The 19,567-nt window shown below is 43.5% G+C and overlaps 2 protein-coding genes across 3 annotated transcripts in view; one reads left to right on the forward strand and one right to left on the reverse strand.

The window, feature by feature from the left end:
* Positions 1–19,567, reverse strand: part of cryz (crystallin, zeta (quinone reductase)) — a 1,066,321-nt gene that overhangs the window by 770,889 nt on the left and 275,865 nt on the right. The window lies entirely within an intron of this gene.
* acadm (acyl-CoA dehydrogenase medium chain) overlaps positions 1–19,567 on the forward strand; it is a 77,917-nt gene that overhangs the window by 31,940 nt on the left and 26,410 nt on the right. The window contains exons 3-5 of the mRNA XM_078560651.1: positions 8,580–8,677; positions 9,666–9,735; positions 16,869–16,969. Coding sequence (XP_078416777.1) covers positions 8,580–8,677; positions 9,666–9,735; positions 16,869–16,969 — 269 coding nt within the window. The remainder of the gene's footprint in view (positions 1–8,579; positions 8,678–9,665; positions 9,736–16,868; positions 16,970–19,567) is intronic.

Consider the following 19,567-nt stretch of genomic DNA (forward strand, 5'->3'; position numbering starts at 1 on the left):
TTGGTAGAAGGATTAGAGGGTACATGAGGAAATACTTTTTCACCCAGAGGGTAGTGGACATCTGGAATTCACTGCCTAAATTGGTGGTTGAGGCTGAAATGCTCAACCCGTTTAAAAGGCACCTGGATCTGCACCTGAATTGCTGTAACCTGCAAGGCTACAGACCAGGTGCTGGAAAGTGGGATTAAAAATGAGCGACTAGTGTTTTTTTTCCTAGTTTTTTTAGCCGGTGTAGTCACAATGGCTGAATGGCCTCCTTCTGCACCATAAATTTTCTATGGTTCAATCATGGCCCCTTGTGGAAGTTGATCATGAATGGGTTTCATGACCAGGCCGAGTTAGATGGTGAAGAGAGTTAGCGCAATCACACTGCCTTGCTTGACTCCCATCTGGATATGAAAGGGCTAAATCTTCAATCCGTTGCAAAGGACAGTTGCTGTCATACCATCACACAAGAGTTGCAGGATAGTAACAAACTTTGCTGGAGGTCCAAATCTCTGAAGAACTTTCCAAAGGGTTTCATGGTTGATGGAGTCAAAGGCCTTTGACAAATCAATAAAGGCCATGTAGAGCTCTTTGCGTTCTAGACACTTTTTTCGGATGTGTCGAAGGACAAAGATCATATGTGGTTCCCCTGGATGGCTGGAAACCATACTGTGTCTCTGGAGGTATTTCTTCACTAACAGGTATAAGACAGTTCAGGAGGATTTGTGTGAGAATCTCCCCCCAGTGGACAGAAGGGATATGTTCAATAGTTCCCACAAATTGATTTATCACCCTTCTTGAAGAGTGAAACAATAAAGGCATTGCAGAAGTCGGGAGGTAGTACCTCTTCTCAGATTTTTATAAAAGGTTCCAAGAGTTTGATCAAGGGTTCATGACCACCAGCTTTATAGATCTCTGCGGGAATGTTGTCCGGACCCACATGCCTCGTTATTCTTAATCCTTTGGATAGCCTTTTGGATCTCAGCAAGCGGTGGCAGCATACCCAAGTATGATCTGTCAAGCTGATGAGGGGTTATTTGGATGGTTTTGTCTGATACTGTTGACTCCCAAATGAGAGGGTTCCAGTAGCGCTCCTTCGAACAATCTCTGTTGACTGCGTTGCCTCTGGAAAAAGTACTGCAGCCTTCTTTTGCGGGGGAGGGACTGTTTGTTTTTGATGGTGTTAATGGCCTGGAAGAAGCTGCACAAGTTATGATTGTTGGAGCACAATCATCTCAGCCCTGAGACATCACTGTAGGAACTCCTCAGGATAGTGTTCTCGGCCCAACCATCTTCAGCTGCTTTATCAATGACCTTACCTCCGTCATGAGGGAAGAAGTTGGGATGTTTGCTGATTCTGCAATGTACAGCACTATTCACAACGATTCAGACACTGAAGCAGTCTGTGCCCATATGCAGCGAGACCTGGACAACATTCAGGCTTGGACTGATAAGTAACAAGTAACATTCACACCTCACAATACTAGGCAATGACCATCTCCAATAAGAGAGAATCCAAACATATCCCCTTGACATTCACTGGCATTGCCATCGCTGAACTCCCCCCCACTATCAACATCCTGGGGGTTACCATTGACCAGAAACTGAACTGGGCTAGCCATATAAATACTGTGGCTACAAGAGCAGGTGAGAGTCTGGAATCCTGCGTGATTAACTCACCTCCTACTCCCCAAAGCCTGTCCACCATCTATGAGGCACAAGTCAGGATTGTGGAGTACTGTCCAAATGCCTGGATGAGTGCAGCTCCAACAACATTCGAGAAGCTCAACACCATCCAGAACAAAGCAGCCTGTTTGATTGGCACCCCATTCACCACCTTCAACATTCACTCCCTCCATCGCCGACACACAGTAGCAGCTGTGTGTACCATCTACAAGATGTGCTGCAGGAGCTCACGAAGGCTTCTTCAACAGCACCTTCCAGACCTGCAACCTCTACCACCCAGAAGGACAAGGGAAGCTGATGCATGGGAACACCAGCATCTGCAAGTTTCCCTCCAAGCCAAATACCATCCTGTCTTGGAACTATATCACGGTTCTTTCACCGTCGCTGGATCAAAATCCTGGATCTCCCTCCCTAACAGCTCTGTAGGTGTACCTACACCACATAGACTGCAGTGGTTCAAGAAGGCAGCTCACCACCACCTGCTCAAGGGCAACTGGGGATGAATAATAAATGCTGGCATAGTCAGTGATGTCCACATCCTGTGAAAGAATATTTTTTAAAAAGGAGAAAAGGATAGAGGGGTGGTAAGGTTTAGAGAGAAATATCCAAATTTTAGAGTCTGGCAATTGAAGGTACTGTTGCCAAGTGAAGCACTAAAATTGAAGATGCAGAAGAGGCCAAAATTGGAGGACCACAGAGATTCTGGGCTTTTGAACAAGAATGTACATTATATAATGCCATTCTTGATCTCAGGATGCCCAAAGTGCTTTACACCCACTGACCTTTCTTCCCATATTGCTCTCTGGCTCCAATGATGACAGTGTGGAAAAACTTTGGGATAGATCAAATCGGCAATCCAAGAGACATGCATCCAAATCATCAGGTTTGAATCTTGTATGCACGGAGAAAGGTTCAAGAATAATAAAGAAATATGCAAACTTCTCAATCAGAAACATGGTAAAATGGATTACATGTCAAAATCGCCCAACATCACAGCAGAAACAAGAATGTTTACTGCTCAAATCTGAACAAGTATCAAGGTGTGGTGGGTAAGAAGGCCAACGAAACCCACAGCCATCTTCCTTTCTGCTAGGTATGATACCAACCAGTGGAGATTTTTTTTATTCGTTCGTGGGATGTGAGCGTCGCTGGCTAGGCCAGCATTTATTGCCCTAATTACCTTTGCTTAGAGGGCATTTTTAAGAGTCAACCACATTTCTGTGGGTCTGGAGTCACATGTAGGCCAGACCAGTTGAGGACAGCAGATTTCCTTCCCTAAAGGATATTAGTGAACCAGATGGGTTTTTTTTTATGACAGTCGACAATGGTTTCATGGTCATCATTAGACTTTTAATTCCAGATTTTTATTGAATTCAAATTTGACCATCTGCTGTAGTGGAATTTGAACCCAGGTGCCCAGAGCATTATACTGGGTTTCTAGATTACCAGTCTAGTGACAATACCACTACGCCACCACCCTGATCCCCTGATTACCATTGACTTCAGTTTTGCTGGGGCTCCTTGATGCCACTTTGGTCAAATGCAGCCTTGATGTCAAGGGCAGTCACTCTCATTTCAAAGAACAAAGAAAAGTACAGCACAGGAACAGGCCCTTCGGCCCTCCAAGCCTGCGCCGATCATATTGCCCGTCAACTAAAACATTTTGCACTTCTGGGGTCCATATCCCTCTATTCCCATCCTATTCATGTATTTGTCAAGCTGCCTCTTAAACACCACTATCATACCTGCTTCCACCACCTCCTCTGGCAGCAAATTCCAGACACTCACTACCCTCTGCGTAAAAAACTTGCCCCACACATCTCCTCTATAGTTTTCTCCTCTCACCTTAAATCTATGTCCCCTAGTAATTGACTCTTCCACCCTGGGAAAAAGCTTCTGACTATCTACTCTGTCCATGCCACTCATAATTTTGTAAACTTCTATCAAGTCGCCCCTCAATCTCCGTCGCTCTAATGAGAATAATCCAAGTTTCTCCAACCTCTCCTCATAGCTAATAACCTTCAGACCAGGCAGCATCCTGGTAAACCTCCTCTGCACCCTCTCCAACGCCTCCATATCCTTCTGGTAATGTGGCGACCAGAATTGCACACAATATTCCAAGTGTGGCATAACCAAGGCTCTATACAGCTGCAGCATGACTTCCCAGCTTTTATACTCAATACCCCTGCCAATGAAGGCAAGCATGCCATATGCCTTCCTGACTACCTTATCCACCTGCGTTGCCACTTTCAGTGACCTGTGGACCTGTACACCCAGATCCCTCTGCCCGTCAATGCACTTACGGGTTCTGCCATTTACTGTATAATTTCACCTCAGGAGTTCAGCTCGTTTGTCCATGTTTGGACCAAGGCTGTAATAAGGCCAGGAGCTGAGTGGCCCTGTCAGAACACAAAATGCTCATCAGTGAGCAAGTTATCGCTGTGTAAGTGCTGCTTGATAGCACTGTTGATGACCCCTTCCATCACTTTGCTGATGATCGAGATTGGATTGATGGGCCAGTAATTTGCCGGGTTGGATTTATCCTGCTTTTTGTGGACAGGACATACCTGGACAATTTTCCACATTGCAAGGTAGATGCCAGTGTTGTAGCTGTACTGGAACAGCTTGGCTAGGGCTGCGGCTAGTTCTGGAACCCAAGTCTTCAGTACTATCGTCGGAATGTTGTCAAGGCCTTTGCAGTATCCAGTGACTTCATATCACGTGGAGTGAATGCTGGGGTCCTCTGGAGGAGGCTGAGTTGGATCATCCACTCGGCACTTCTTGTTGAAGGTGGCTGAAAGCGCTTCATTCTATCGGTGGGACTGGAATTACCCAGCGATGGTGGTGTCTGCGACATTGTACGGTACGATTCCGTGAATATGACTATGTTGGGCTGTTGCTTGACTAGTCTGTGGGACAGCTCTCCCAATTCCTCCTTTAAGGTTCTCCTGAAAGCCAAACTCTTTGTCTGTTCTATTGTATAGCTAAGGACATCTCCTCAGGGCTGGAGAGGAACTTGGGGTGGGAGGGGAGGGATCCAGTTGTCATCATCCACCTTGGTACCAACGATGTTGATGGGACTAGAAAGGAGGTTCTGCTGAAAGAATTTGAACAGTTAGGAGCTAAATTAAAAAGCAGAACCTCCAAGGTAATAATCTCGGGATTATTACCTGAGCCACTGGCAAAAGGGTAAATAAAGTCAAGGAGTTAAATGCGTGGCTCAAAGATTGGTGTGGGAGGAATGGGTTTCAGTTCATGGGGCACTGGCAGCAGTACTGTGGTAGAAGGGAGCTGTTCCGCTGGGACGGGCTTCACTTGAACCATGCTGCGACCTGTGTTCTGGCAAATCGAATAACTAGGGCTGCAGAGAGGGCTTTAAACTAAATAGGGGGGTGGGGGGGGGATCTGGAGAGGGGGATACGTAGGCTTACAAAGCAAAAGGATATGGCAGCATCACAGGGCAGCTATTTAGGTAATGATACCCAGAGTGTGACAGGAAGGGACAGAGTGTACAAACATTTTTTAAAAAACAGCAAATAGGGTCAAAGGGGGAAAAAAATGGTGAACAGGCAAAATTCATGGCTCCTTACTTAAATGTACGTAGTATTCGGAACAAAATAAATGAATTAATGGCACAAATGGAGGTTAATGGGTATAATCTTATAGCCATTATGGAGACATGGTTACAAGAAGATCAAAGCTGGGAACTAAATATTAATGGGTATGTGACTTTTCGAAAGGACAGGCAGGAAGGAAAGGGTGGTGGGTAGCTTTGTTAGTAAGAGATGAAATAAGTACGACAGCAAGAAATTATCTAGGATCAGAAGATATAGAATCCATATGGGTGGAGGTAAATAACAAGGGGAAGAAGACACTGGTAGGAGTAATCTATAGCCCCCTAACAGTAGCTATACTGTAGGACAGAGAATAAACCGGGAGATAATGAAGGCATGTAAACAAGGCAGTACATTAATCATGGGTGACTTTAATCTTCATGTAGATTGGGAAAATTAGATTGACAGAGGTAGCTACGAGCAAGAATTCATTGACTGTATTTAAGATAGTTTCCTAGAACAATATATTGTGGATCCAACCAGGGATCAGGCTATTTTGGATCTGATAATGTGTAATGAGGCAGGTTTAATAAATGATCTCAGAATAATCAGAAAATAGTGACCATAACATGGTGGAATTTAACATTCAGTTTGAGAGTGAGAAACTGTGCTAAACTTAAATAAGGGTAATTACAAAGGAATGAGGGCAGAGTTGGTTAGAGTGGACTGGGAAAAGATTTTAACAGAAAAGACGGTTGATGAACAATGAGAGACGTTTAAGAAAATAGTTCATGACTCACAACAAAGACATATCCCAGTGAGGAAAAAGGATTGTAGGAAGGGGATAAACCAACCATGGTTAACCAAGGAAGTTGAGGATAGTATCAAAGTGAAAGGAAAAACATACAATGTGACAAAGATTAGTGGTAAACCAGAGGATTGGGAAAGTTTTAAAAACCAACAGGAGATGACCAAAAAAATAATAAAGAGGGAGAAAACAAACTTTTGAGGATAAACCAGCAAGTAATATAAAAACGGACAGTAAGAGCTTCTTTAAATATATAGAAAGGAAGAGAGAGGCAAAAGTGAACATAGGCCCCTTAGAGAATGAGGCTGGGGAAATAATAGGGAACCAGGAAATGGCAGAGGAGTTGAATAAATACTTTGCATCACCTTCATGGTAGAAGACACTAATTAGCATACCAAAACTATTAAATAATCAAGGGGCGAAAGTGGGGGAGGAAATAAATACAATAACTATCACTAGAGAAAAAGTACTAGGGAAACTAATGGGGCTAAAGGCTGATAAGTCACCTGGACCAGAAAGGTCGCATCCTAGGACATTAAAGGAAGTAGCTACAGAGATGCCAGTGGATGCACTGGTAGTAATCTTCCAAGAATCCTTAGATTCTGGAGAAGTCCCAGAGGATTGGAAAACTGCCAATGTAACACCCTTATTCAAAAAGGGAGGGAGACAAAATACAGGTAACTATAGGCCAGTTAGCTTAACATCCGTCATTGGGAAAATGTTAGATTCTATTATAAAGGATGTAATAGCAGAGCATTTAGAAATGCATAATGTAATCAAGCAGAGTCAGCATGGCTTCAAGAAGGGGAAAATCATGCCTGACAAATCTAATAGAATTCTTTGAGGAGGTAACAAGCAGGATAGATAAAGGGGAACCAGTAGATGTAATATATTTGAATTTCCAAAAGGCGTTCGATAAGATATCACACATAAGGCTACTTAATAAGCTAAGAGCCCATGGTGTTGGGGGTAGTATACTAGCATGCATAGAGGATTAGCTAACTAATAGAAGACAGGGAGTTGGGATACAGGGGGGTTATTTTCAGGATGGCAAACTGAAACTAGTGGAGCTTTTTTTTATTCATTCACGGGATGTGGGCTTCGCTGGCTGGGCCACCATTTATTGCCCATCCCTAGTTGCCCTTGTAGAAGGTGATGGTGAGCTGCCTTCTTGAACCGCTGCAGCCCATGTGGTGTAGGTACACCCACAGTGCTGTTAGGAAGGGAGTTCCAGGATTTTGACCCAGCGACAGTGAAGGAACGGTAATATATTTCCAAGTCAGGATGGTGAGTGACTTGAAGGGGAACTATCTGCTGCCCTTGTTCTTCTAGATGGTAGTAGTCATGGGTTTGGAAGGTGCTGTCGAAGGACACAGGGATCAGTGCTGGGCCCACAATTATTTACAATATATAGTAAATAATTGGATGAAGGAAATGAATGTATTGTCGCCTGGTTTGCAGATGACACAAAAATAGGGGGGAAAGCAAGTGGTGAGGATGACACAGAGTCAGCAGAGGGATATAGACAGGTTAAGTGAGTGGGCAAAAACTTGTTAGATGGAATATAATGTGGGAAATTGTGAGGTTATGCACTTTGGCAGGAAGAATAGAGGAACTGAATATTATTTAAATGAAGAAGGACTGAAGAAAGCTGCAGCACAGAGGGATTTAGGGGTCCTTGTGCATGAATCCCAAAGAGCTAACATACAAGTTCAGCAGGTAATAGGGAAGGCAAATGGAATATTGGTCTTTATTTCAAAGGGAATGGAGCATAAAAACAGGAAAGTCTTACTAAAACTATACAAGGCACTAGTTAGACTACACCTAGAATACTGTCAACAGTTTTGGTCCCCTTATCTAAGGAAAGATACACTGGCATTGGAGGCAGTCCAGAGAAGGTTCACTAGGTTGATCCTGGAGATGGAGGGATTTTCTTATGAGGAGACGTTGAGTAGGTTGGGCCTGTACTCATTGGAGTTTAGAAGAATGAGAGGCGACCTTACTAAAACATATAAGATTCTTAGGGGGCTTGACAGGGTAGATGCTGAGAGGTTATTTCCCCTTGTGGGAGAGTCGAGGACCAGAGGGCATTATCTGAGTGAGGGGTTCCCCATTAAAGACAGAGAAAAGGTGGAATTTCTTCTCTGAGTGTTGTTAATCTGTGGAATTCTTTACCACAGAGGGCTGGTTAAGTATATTCAAGGCTGAGACAGACAGATTTTTAATCAGTAAGGAATTTCCCCAAGGATTATGGGGAAAATACAGGAAAGTGGAGTTGAGGATTATCAGATGAGCCGTGATCTCGTTGAATGGTGGAGCAGACTCGATGGGCCGAGTTGCCTACTTCTGTTCCTATGTCTTCAGTTTTATGGTCATGCGGCTTGGCGTCAGTTTTTGATGTTTTGCACTCCTGTGAAACCCTTTGGGATGTTTTATTATGCTAAAGGTGCTATTTGAATGCACTTTGTTGAGGGTGAAAGAAACTTTTCTTTGTATTGTTTATGAGAAGTGAGATGACCCATCACTTCTTTCCTCAAATTTTACAGAACTCACAGATGAGCAGAAAGAGTTCCAGGCCACAGCACGGAAATTTTCTCAGGAGGAGGTGATTCCTGCAGCTGCTGAGTATGACAGGAGTGGAGAGGTCAGTGATCTGTTCTGATGTTAGTTCATCACCTGCACCTTGTACAGAATACAACATCTCCTCGCTCTCAATCCTGCTTCCACTCCTCAAGCACTCCATTCCTGGTGCCCCCTCACCCCACGTCTGCCCTATTTGCATTCCCTCCCCTGCCCATCCCTGTTTGCACCCCCTCTCCCTTCATGTTAACACAAAAGAAAGGATAGTAAAAGGGATGAACTTTGGGCAAGTCACCTCTTTAAAATGATTCCATAGAATTCACAGTGTAGTAACAGACCATTCAATACAACTGGTGCATGCTGGTGTTATGCCACACAGAAGCCTTCTCCCACTCCTCTTCATCTCACCCTATCAGCATATCCTTCTATTCCTTTGCCCCTGTGTTTATCTACCTTCCCGTTAAATCGCTTTACTATTCACCTCAACCACTCCCTGTGGTAGTGAGTTTCATGTCCTCACCATTGTCAGGGTAAATAAGTTTCTCCTGAATTCCCGATTGGATTTATCAGTGATTAATTTATATTTAGGCCCCTAGTTCTGGGTGCCTCCACAAGTGGAAACATCATCTCTACATCTACCTTATCAAACCCTTTCTTAAGTTTAAAGTCCTCTATCAGGTCATCGCTCAGCCTTCTTTCTGGGGAAACAAGCCCCAAGCCTTTTCGAAAGATTAATGAGCCCAGTTTTACAAAGTGAGATCATTACTGAACGGTGTAAAGATTTGACTCAGTATACAGAACGGAGAACTCCAATGGATGTACATTGAAGCTCATGAAGGTGTTAGATTATCTCACTGGGAAATATCAATGGAAGTCAATGGCTAATGTAAATGGCAGAATGATTCCACAACAAGGCTCTAGGAAGCATTGTTAATTGTAAGGGGATACTACATTTCTTATGTAAAGGAGAAGTGAGTTGTTGTGATCTTGGTGGTTGGTGGGGTTCTGCAAGTGATATCCACTGTGTCAATGATACTTTTCTTTCTTTTCAGTATCCTGTTCCACTTATCAAGCGAGCATGGGAGCTGGGCCTGATGAACACACACATTCCTGTGAGTTGCGGTAAGCAGAGAACGGAAGAGGGATGTGAAATTGTAAAAAGTGGAAACTATTGGGAACGCACAACAGCAGTGTAGTTTCTCTACACTCAAACCTTTTAACATATTGTTCCTTTTAAAGTGGCAGTTGAGTGAGTCTCTTTATAAGCCAGAGGGGAGGAGAGGAATAAACAGTTAATAGTCAAGAGTCACCTAAAAATGTCTCCATATTATAAAAAGAATGTAGAGGCACTTGAGATGGTGCAAAAAGATTTGCAAGGATGATAGCAGAACTGAAGACTTACCAGGAAAGGTTGAGCAGGCCATAATTCTTTTCCCTAAAAAAGAGAAGGCTGTGGGGGAGGTGGGGGGGGCGCCTTATAGAGGGCTTTAAAATTATAAAAGGGTTTGATGGAGCAGGTGTAGAGATGTTTCCACTTGTTGGAGGGTCCAGAATTAGAAGTCGTAAATATAGTATAGTCACTAATAAATCCAATAGGGAATTAACTCCTTTCCCAAAGAATGGAGGAACTTGCTACCGCAGGAGTTTGTTGAGACAAATGCACTAAGCCCTTGTTTTAAGTTGCAGTTGCATTCCTGGAAATTGCGACTTTAAGGAAAACAACTTTATGTGAATTATGGGTTCCCATAGGAATCAATGTTAAAGCTGGAGTTAGGTTCCTTCGGACATTTCTCGCCCAGAAAAAAACAATGTACAAGTTGAAATACTGTACCATACGTGTGCAGCCTGTGCATTTCTAGCTGAAATAACTTGCAAAATAAAGTAAATAACGAAAGATTAAAGAAACCCTGTGTAAATTCAGATTAGATAACACTTGCCAGCCTCAAGATGCTTTAAAACATCCAATTTCACTGCTTGGCTGATGGCTTTTCGTGCTTTCCTTGCAGCATCAGGCACACCAGCCGCACTTTACTGGGCGTTTCTGGCTCATGTTTTAAATTAATTTAAAAGTCTCACCCACAGCAGACACTCCTAAAACCCCTACATTTAAATCGAATTTAAATCCAACTTTTTGTTTGACAAAGCAACCCTGGCTTTAGATGCCTCTGGGCGTTAGAGAAAAAAAATCGATGTTGCTTGAAAACTACGAACAACCTTCTTAACAATGGCATCAATCGGTCATAGGATCCGACGTTACATGAAGGGAGCCGGTGACAACAGGCGGTGATGATGTGCCAATGAAAACAGGCAGTGATGATGAGCCAGTGAAGACAGGCAACAATGAAGACAGGCGGTGATGATGTGCCAGTGAAGACAGACAACAATGAAGACAGGCAGTGATGATGTGCCAGTGAAGACAGACAACAATGAAGACAGGCAGTGATGATGTGCCAGTGAAGACAGACAACAATGAAGACAGGCAGTGATGATGAGCCAGTGAAGACAGGCGGTGATGATGTGCCAGTGAAGACAGACAACAATGAAGACAGGTGGTGATGACACAAGGAAGGCACCAACACGAAACGACTCTGAAGTGGAAAGCACGACTTAAATCGACTAAAACGGACCTAAAACAATAACTACTTTGAAGCAAAGCTCCTTAAAGTGGGGCAACTTAAAATGAGGACTTCCTGTAGCATAGATGAATTTTAACAAGAAGCTGAACATGTGTTGGAGAAAGTAATAGAAGGATACTGATAAGTTTATATTAAGAGGGGTGGGAGGAGGCTTGTGTAGAGCATCAACACTGCATGGTATGTTGGGCCCAGAAGTCTGAGCTGTAAATACTATACATCTGTCACATGAGGAAATTTATCATCATAAGGAGATTGTTTGGCTCCATTAATTGTGTTAAATTATGAGGACAGTTGCACTGACTAAGCTTCAATCCTCTTGAGTATAGAAGATTAAGGATAACCTGATTGAGGTGTTTGATGAGTAAAGGATTTGATAAACCAGATAGAAAGTATTTCCTCTGGTGTGGGGTAGTCTAGAACAAGGGGACAAAATCTTAAATTAGATCTAAGCCATTCAGTGGTGATAGGAAGCAAAGGGTAGTGGAAATCTGGAACTTCCTCACCCAAAAAGCTGTTGGTGGGTGGTGGGGGGGTGGGGGCAATTGTAAATGTAAAAACTGTGATTGATAGATTATTGTTGGGTAAGAGTGTTAAAGGTTATGGAGCCAGTGCAATAAGATACAGGTCAAACATGATCTAATTGAATGGCGGAATAAACTTGATGGACTGTTCCAATATTTCAGCACGACTATAACCCAAGCTGGGTGTCAGTAAGCAGATTCAGGGTGAATAACTGGCTCAGTCTATAAATTCTGTTGTTACGGACAGGATGTTCCACATCCTCTTGAACACCACTGCCTTCGAGTGGAGGTGCAGCTCCAGCTACCCTCCCTGGTGGCTTTTCGACTGCTTATTGGTTTGGGAACCCCCCTCTGTTCCTATTTAATGCTGGAAAGAAGGTTTCTGCCAGCCATACTTCAGGCAAGTCCTTTTCCCTTCCTCCTTAATAACCTACCTTCTTTCAAGCTCTTCAGCTACTTTGTTTTTATTCATTCATGGGATGGGGGCATCGCTGGCTAGGCCAGCATTTAATGCCCATTCTTAATTGCCCTTGAGAACTGAGTGGGGTTTGCTCAGCCATTTCAGAGGGCATGTAAGAGTCAGTCACGTTGCTGTGAGTCTAGAGCCACATGTAGGCCAAACCAAGTAAGGACGGCAGATTTCCTTTCCTAAAGGACATTAGTGAACCAGATGTGTTTTTACGACAATTGATGATGGTTTCATGGTCATCATTAGAGCATTATACTGGCTTTCTGGATTACTAGTCCAGTAACAATACCACAATGTCACTGCCCCACCCCCACCCCCCCAATATTTCTTTCCCTGCTTAGGACTTCTCTAATCCCTATTTAATTTGGGGATATTTGAGTAATCTATTTTAGATTCTAGGGGCCTTCTCTGGACCCCCTTTAATTTTACTGGCCTGCCTTTTGCTTTGTTATCTTTGAGCAGCTCTTTCTCGAGGTCTATGGGTGCTATCCCACCCTTTTGGGCTTCTGGGCCTTCTCCAGCTTTCTGCCCTTCTGCAGGTATTAGCTGCTTGATCTTGGCCCCTTTTCTTTCGCTGGTGAGCACTTGGCTGTCAGCCAAATTGTTCCCAAGGAGGAAATAGATTCTTGTTACTGGTAGCTTCGGGACAATTCCTACTGTCCTGGCCAGAAGCCAGGAAGGGAAAATATACATTGCTCTACATCAGCCTGGCTACTTCATAAAATTATGATTTTTTTTCTGTTTTTCAAAATGTACAATTGCTGGGCTGATAAAGATGGCTGCAGCTGATCACATGCTCATAGTTCTGGAAGAGTCTAAACTATTCCAATGGACAAAGGCCACCTCGTCATCCTCCTGGAATGTGACTTGTATTATATAAACATTCCAGCAAAGCTAACACAAAGGATTCATAGATGATAAGTCTATACCAGCCAGCTATGGACAAAGGTGGAGCTACTTGTGACTCCTAATCTCCAATGTTGTGCTAATAGCCCCATCATTATCTGCTCCATAAAAACAATGGGGTTCAACCAGGTACCTCATTAGCTGAATAGTTCGACCCAAAACCACCCTTTCACATGACATTAAGCTGTTTGAATTTGTTTAATCATACAGCTCCTGAATTTTGTCTTCAGTTGCGGTTTAACCTCTGAAGACAAGACCGGCCTGCCTTTGACCTCCATCTCTCTCCAAGTCTGATTTCCAGAAAGAACCCTGTATTTCACCTACAGAGGGAGCTAATACTCAGGATACAAGAATGCTTTGCTGCATCTTCAACAGACTCAACCTGCATCCAAGTTCCTAGGACCAAGACCAGGAATCCTGCCAGACAAAGTCACCTGGAAGAACCTTCATTGGACATTGACTTACTGGACCCTGGACCCATGTGAAACCATAATTTTTATTTTTATTATAATCTCTTCCCTGAACCCCTTTCTTCCCTTTATCCCTCTTTTATTGTGTGAATGCACAAAGGGGTAGGTTGCGAAACTCCTTCCCGCGTTTTTTGTGTGTGTAAAATAAACTACCCCTCTTAGTTTACCTTATCTCAAGTTTGCTGTGGAGTTATTAATAGAGAAATGGGTAACTCCAAAACTGAAGGGTTGGGGAAAATACACCACCACTGATAAAGAGGGAAATCAAAAATACGTTTCTGTTTAGTGAGAGGAGAAACAAAGGCTGTTTAAATTAATCCCCCTCTGGTCCATAACACTACTGTGAGAGGGCCTGAAACAAGGCCACGTTCTAGGTGGACCCTATGGAGGGGTGCAAACACAGATCCTCCTCCCGCTCCACTGTTCAGGGCTTTGGCCTTCAGGGAGTACTCAGTGGGTAGGTTTAGGTTTCCCATTAACATTAAGGACCGGGTGGCTTCTGTGTTCTGGAGCTGTACCATGCTCACATTTTGGGCTGGGTAGGGGCACTCTGTTCCTGAAAGGACAAAACTCCAGAAACTCTATGGGAGTTTGACTGGCTCAGACACAAAAAGTGCCATGCCCTCCAATGGGTAAGTTTCTGTAGCGAGTCACTCTGCTTCTCTTTCCAATGCTCATGGGTGTAGTTTGGAAAGGGTTTACCTGAGTTTACAGGCCTGTGGGTGAGGTCATAGCTGCCTGCTGTGACGGCTGCACCCCTGGCTGTGAAAATTCTCTCCTCCTCCAGGTGTATTTGCAGGTTGGAGGTTAGGCAATTTTTGAATCCCTCCAACAGCACTAGCTCGTGCAACTGCTCACAGGTGCGTGGGAGTTTTAGGGACCTTATCCATTGATCGAACGCGATTTGTTTCAGCTGTCCAAACTCGGTATAGGTTTGAGTTGGCTTCTTACGAGCATTCTAGAAATGTTGGCTGTTTTCCTCTGGGACTAACTCGTAGGCACTTGGGATGGGCAGCCTTGGTCTGCTCATATTTCAGGGACATCTCAGAAGGCAGCATGGAGTCGCCCTCTTGGACTCTCCCTGACAGCTGCTCTTGAATTAAAAATGTCCAGATCTCTCAGGGCCATTTCAGCTGTCCTGCTATTTTCTTGAAGGTGGTAAAAAAGTGACTCCACATTTGGGAAGGAATCTCACGTACTTGAGGGCCTTGGAGAGTGGTTCTGTGTTAGGGGGATAAGGGATGCTGCCGGGTAAAGAGAGATTTTCCCTCGCAGCGGCTAGGTGTCTGCTCCCTTCTCTCCCTTTGAGCTGCTAACTCCATTTCCAATTTTCGGAGCTGGAATTCTCTTTCCCTTTCTTGTTCCCTTGCTCTTCCCTCTCTCTCTCTTTCCCTTTCTTGAGCTTCCCTCTCTTTCCTTCTCCTTAAATTCTAGCACTAATTTAAGCTTTTGCAGCTTAGATTTGGCTAGGGGAGGGGATTTGGAGTCATGATTGAGCTCTTCATCTGACTGCTGTACTGCTAACGTTAGATCCAGGCGTTCTACCAACACCAGGTTTAATTCCTTTCTTTTGATTTCGCTGGGCAATTTGTATCTCCCTAGCTACAGCTTTCATTTGATCTGTGCTAAGGGTCTCCAAACTTTCCCCGTTTAAATTCTCTTGCTGAATAAACATTTGAGCATCAAATGTTGTCATTTTTTTAGAGCTAGGACAAGGAATTTGCTGTGGTAAAAGTTACTTATTTTAAAATTAATTCCAGCCACCAAATCTTCCCTCTTTTGACTTCCAATTGATTCTTATCTCTAATTTGGACTCTGGTCAAATTCAAATTAGATTCATCCAGACTTGAGCTCCCAATTTCTGTTACGGACAGAGGAGGATTAAGTTAAACAGCCCTGATTTCTCTGCTCACTCCCTGTCCACAAACAGGTGTTTTTCATTTCTGATTTCCCCCTTTATAAGTGGTGACATGTTTTCCCCAACCCTTCAGTTTTAGAGTGATCCAATCCTCTTATTAATAACCCCACATCAAACTTGATGTGACGTAAAATCAGAGGGTTGGTTTATTTTACACGCGCATGACGCCGGAGAGGGGTTTTACAATGTCAGCCCCTTTTCGCACTCATACAATAAAAGAGGGATAAAGGGGGGGAATAAAGGGGGACAGGGTAAGACCATGATAAAAATAAGAATTATGGTTTCACGTGAGTCCAGAATCAAAAGTCCCGTGGTGTATTCCTTCAGAGGTTAGCAGGCTGAATCTGCTGCAGGGTGATCCGTCCTCCCAGAAGTGCTGACTTCCCCGATGGAAGGAGGCACGAGGAGATGAACGAGTCTTATACGCACAGATCCAGGAGCTCCAATGTTACAGTAGTTCACAGTCTAGACCACCACCACCAGCTCACCAACACCTTCTCAAGGGCAACTAGGGATGGGCAATAAATGCTGGCCCAGCCAGCGACGCCCACATCCCATGAATGAATAAAAAAAATGAGGGCCAGGCATTTTACCTGGAAAGACTTTTTTCTGCTGCTGCCTGTTGGATGATAAAATAGTAGACTGCCTGGGTTCAGTTCTACACGGCAATATTACAGGTTCTAGCAGCTTGGGGGAGATCATGCGACAAACCTCCCACTTCTTCTCCTGGGTGTTGGACAAAGGATGTATTTTCCCAGGCCTGGAATCTTGAGGTGTTTAATAGAGGAGTGTTTGTGCCGGCTCTTTACAAGAGCTATCCAGTTAGTCCCACATGTAGCCCTACAGATTGTTCCTTTTCAAGTATTGATCCAATTCTCTTTTACCAGAATGGTTACATGGGTGAAGGTTACAAGGTTAGGTTGGAGAAGCTGGGGTTGTTCTCCTTGGAGCAAAGGAGATTAAGGGGAGATTTGATAGAGGTGTGCAAGATTGACAGGTTTAGATAAGGTAGACAAAGAAAAACTCTTCCCATTAGCTGGGGAAGAGTTTTTTTATGCAGTGAGTAGTAATGACCTGGAGCTCACTGCCCAAGAGGGTGGTGGATACAACAATAAATGATTTCAAAATTGGAAGGACACCAGAGGGAAATAAAGTTGCAGGGTTACTATGATAGAGCAGGGAAATGGGACTGAATGGATTGGTCTACAGAGATACAGAATGGACTCAATGGGCCAAGTGGCCTCGTTCTGTGTCATAATGGCACTATGCCTCTTCTCTGTTGTTTAAAATTGCCTCATTAATTTTTGCTCTTTCCACTTTTTGTTTAAACAATAGGTGGAATGGGACTAGGCATCTTTGATTCCTGTCTAATTACTGAGGAAATTGCATATGGTTGTACCGGCATTCAGACTGCAATCGAGGCCAACTCACTGGGGGTAGGTTTGCATTGTTTAATTTATGGTCCATTGACACGAGGCTGTGTCCATTTATTTTTGAAAATATAATTTTTCAACTTTCAACTGATTGAAAATTTTGCAACTTGAGCTGAGACAGAGCAAACTGCTTAAAAATGCTGGGCCATATTCCAAGGTGAAGGTGCGAAACAAACAAATCACCCTCGGGATTGTGAAGAGAGAGACATTTCCTATAAGTCAAACATTCATTGAAACTTGTAACTGTCTAAGGAAGAGACATCAAAAATGCAAAGTACTAGATATTTAAACAATGGCTGCTACAGACAGACAGACACACCCAAAACCTCTTGAAATACTTCACCCATTGCGTAGTTCCAAGGCAAGGCTGCCCAGCCAGTAGAAATTGCAAGTGACACAGACAGTGTCAAGAAAGCCTTCAGAAGAAACAGACTCAAGACTGCTCTCTATCTCTTTTGGAATAAGGGTGTCACCTGGTTTGAGAAGCCGACTCTACCGTAAACGTTTCAGCGAACCGAGATCTTGTGATAATTGCATCATCTTCTACATCTGACCGCATCCAAGAAACCAATCAAACAAGGCTTTCTTGAGCCAAAGAGCAAATTTATTAACCAATAAACCAAAGGAAAATAATAATGACGCAACTTCAAGCATTCTGCCCTCATGCAGTGATTCGGGCTCAGACACATGCAGGTCTCAGAAAGGAGTTAGAATTCAATAAAAAAAGGTAAAAGAATAAAATCGGCTGTAGTGTTTAAAATCTATGCCTCAAGGTCAATCAAACTTAACTGTGTATTCTTTTACCCTTTTTGTTTATTGGACTCTAACTCCCCTTATTTCTGATGCCTGTGTGTGTGAGAGAGCCCGAATGACTGCATGAGGGCAGAATGCTTGAAGTCGCATTTTTATCATTTTTCTCAGACTTAGTGGTTTATAAATTTGCTCGCTCTATGACTCAAGAAAACCTTGTTTGATTGGCTCCTTATTGCCTGCAACTAAAATGGTTAACTACATTCTGAATTGGAAAAGGTATATCCCTGTGAAAAAGAAACTTAAACCTTTGTTGTGACCAGCTGAGGAGGTTGAATAGAGGGGAGCCAGTCCACCCCCTCTCACCTGGTCGTAACACCATAAAATGATTTTTCTTAGCAAAGTGCTAAGAGACACTGCTGTGTCACCCAATGAATTGGAGAAGGGGCAGGACTTGAGGTCCTAACTTATTGATGAACTACAGCAGGCAGATTATCTGAACTCTGGGCCAAAACGACGGGAACCAGTTTCACAAGTTCAGCAGGTATGTTTCTCCACCAAAATGCAGTGAGCGGAGAATAATTACATAAGGCAAACAATTGATATGATGCATTAAATCAATCTCAGTCACTGAGAGCAACCTGTAGGTGTGAGACATTGGCAGAAATAACCCAGTCATTTCCATTCTGGCTGGGACTTGTGCTGTCACTATGTGCAGCCCTTTCATTTTCAATTCTTTGTACTCGTTCTTCCAGATTCCTGAAAGCATTGCTTCCTGAAAGGAGTATCACAAATACAGGGCATCTTTCAGTACCTTAGCAAGTGAACATTCTTTTTGTGCTTTTTAAAAATTCATTTCCTAGATGTGACCATTTATTGCCCATCTGTAGTTGTGTGAAGGCGATGGTGGACTTCCATCTTGAACCTCTGCAGTCCATGTGCTGTAGATGCATCCATAGTGCTGATAGGAAGAGAATTCCAGGACTTTGATCCAGCGACAATGAAGGAACGGTGACGTAGTTCCAAGTCAGGATGAACATAAAATTGGAGCAGGTGTAGACCACAAGGCCCATTGAGCCTGCTCCACCATGCAGTACGATCATGGCTGATCTTGGCCTTCAACTTCACTTTCCCTTTTGCTCTCATATCCTTTGATTTCCTTAAATCCTTAAATATATTGAATAATGGAACATCCACAATTCCAAAGATTCACAACCCTATGAGTGAAGATTTTTTTCTCACCTAAGCCCTAAATGATTAGCCTTTTTTCCTGAGGCTGTGCCCCCGTGGCCTAGATTCTCCAGTCAGGGGAAGCAGCCTCTCGGTGCCTACCCTATTAAGCCCCTCCAGAATCTTGTAGGTTTCAATGAGATTACCTCTCATTCTTCTAAACTCTAGAGAATATAGACCAAATTTACTGAGCCTCTCATCATAGGGCAACCCTTTCATCACAGGGGCCAACCTTGTGAAACTTTGCAGCATCTCCAATGCAAGTATATATCCTTAAATGTGGAGACCAATTTGGATGGTGTAGGTCTTGGGATCTTAGAGGTGGTGATGTTCCCATGCTCCTCCTACGTGGTTGATGGTTTGAGAGGTAGGAGCTTTGGCACTGAATATCAGGAGGCTGCAGGGAATACCGAAACTATGCTGGATGTCGACACTTGCGCTTGTTCCAGCAAGAGCTACTGGATAGTCATTGAGAGCAGGAACCTTATCTCTTCATTTAATTCCTCTTTCCAAAATTCTGAAGCCAAGAGCAATTTTTACACCTCTCCAGCTGATTCCTATCAGCCCAGATTGGCAATCTGGTTTTGACCCTTCTATAAAACCCATCTTTCACCAGTTGAG

This window comes from Cetorhinus maximus, chromosome 17 (assembly GCF_964194155.1).
Source record: "Cetorhinus maximus chromosome 17, sCetMax3.hap1.1, whole genome shotgun sequence".
Classification (NCBI taxonomy): domain Eukaryota; kingdom Metazoa; phylum Chordata; class Chondrichthyes; order Lamniformes; family Cetorhinidae; genus Cetorhinus; species Cetorhinus maximus.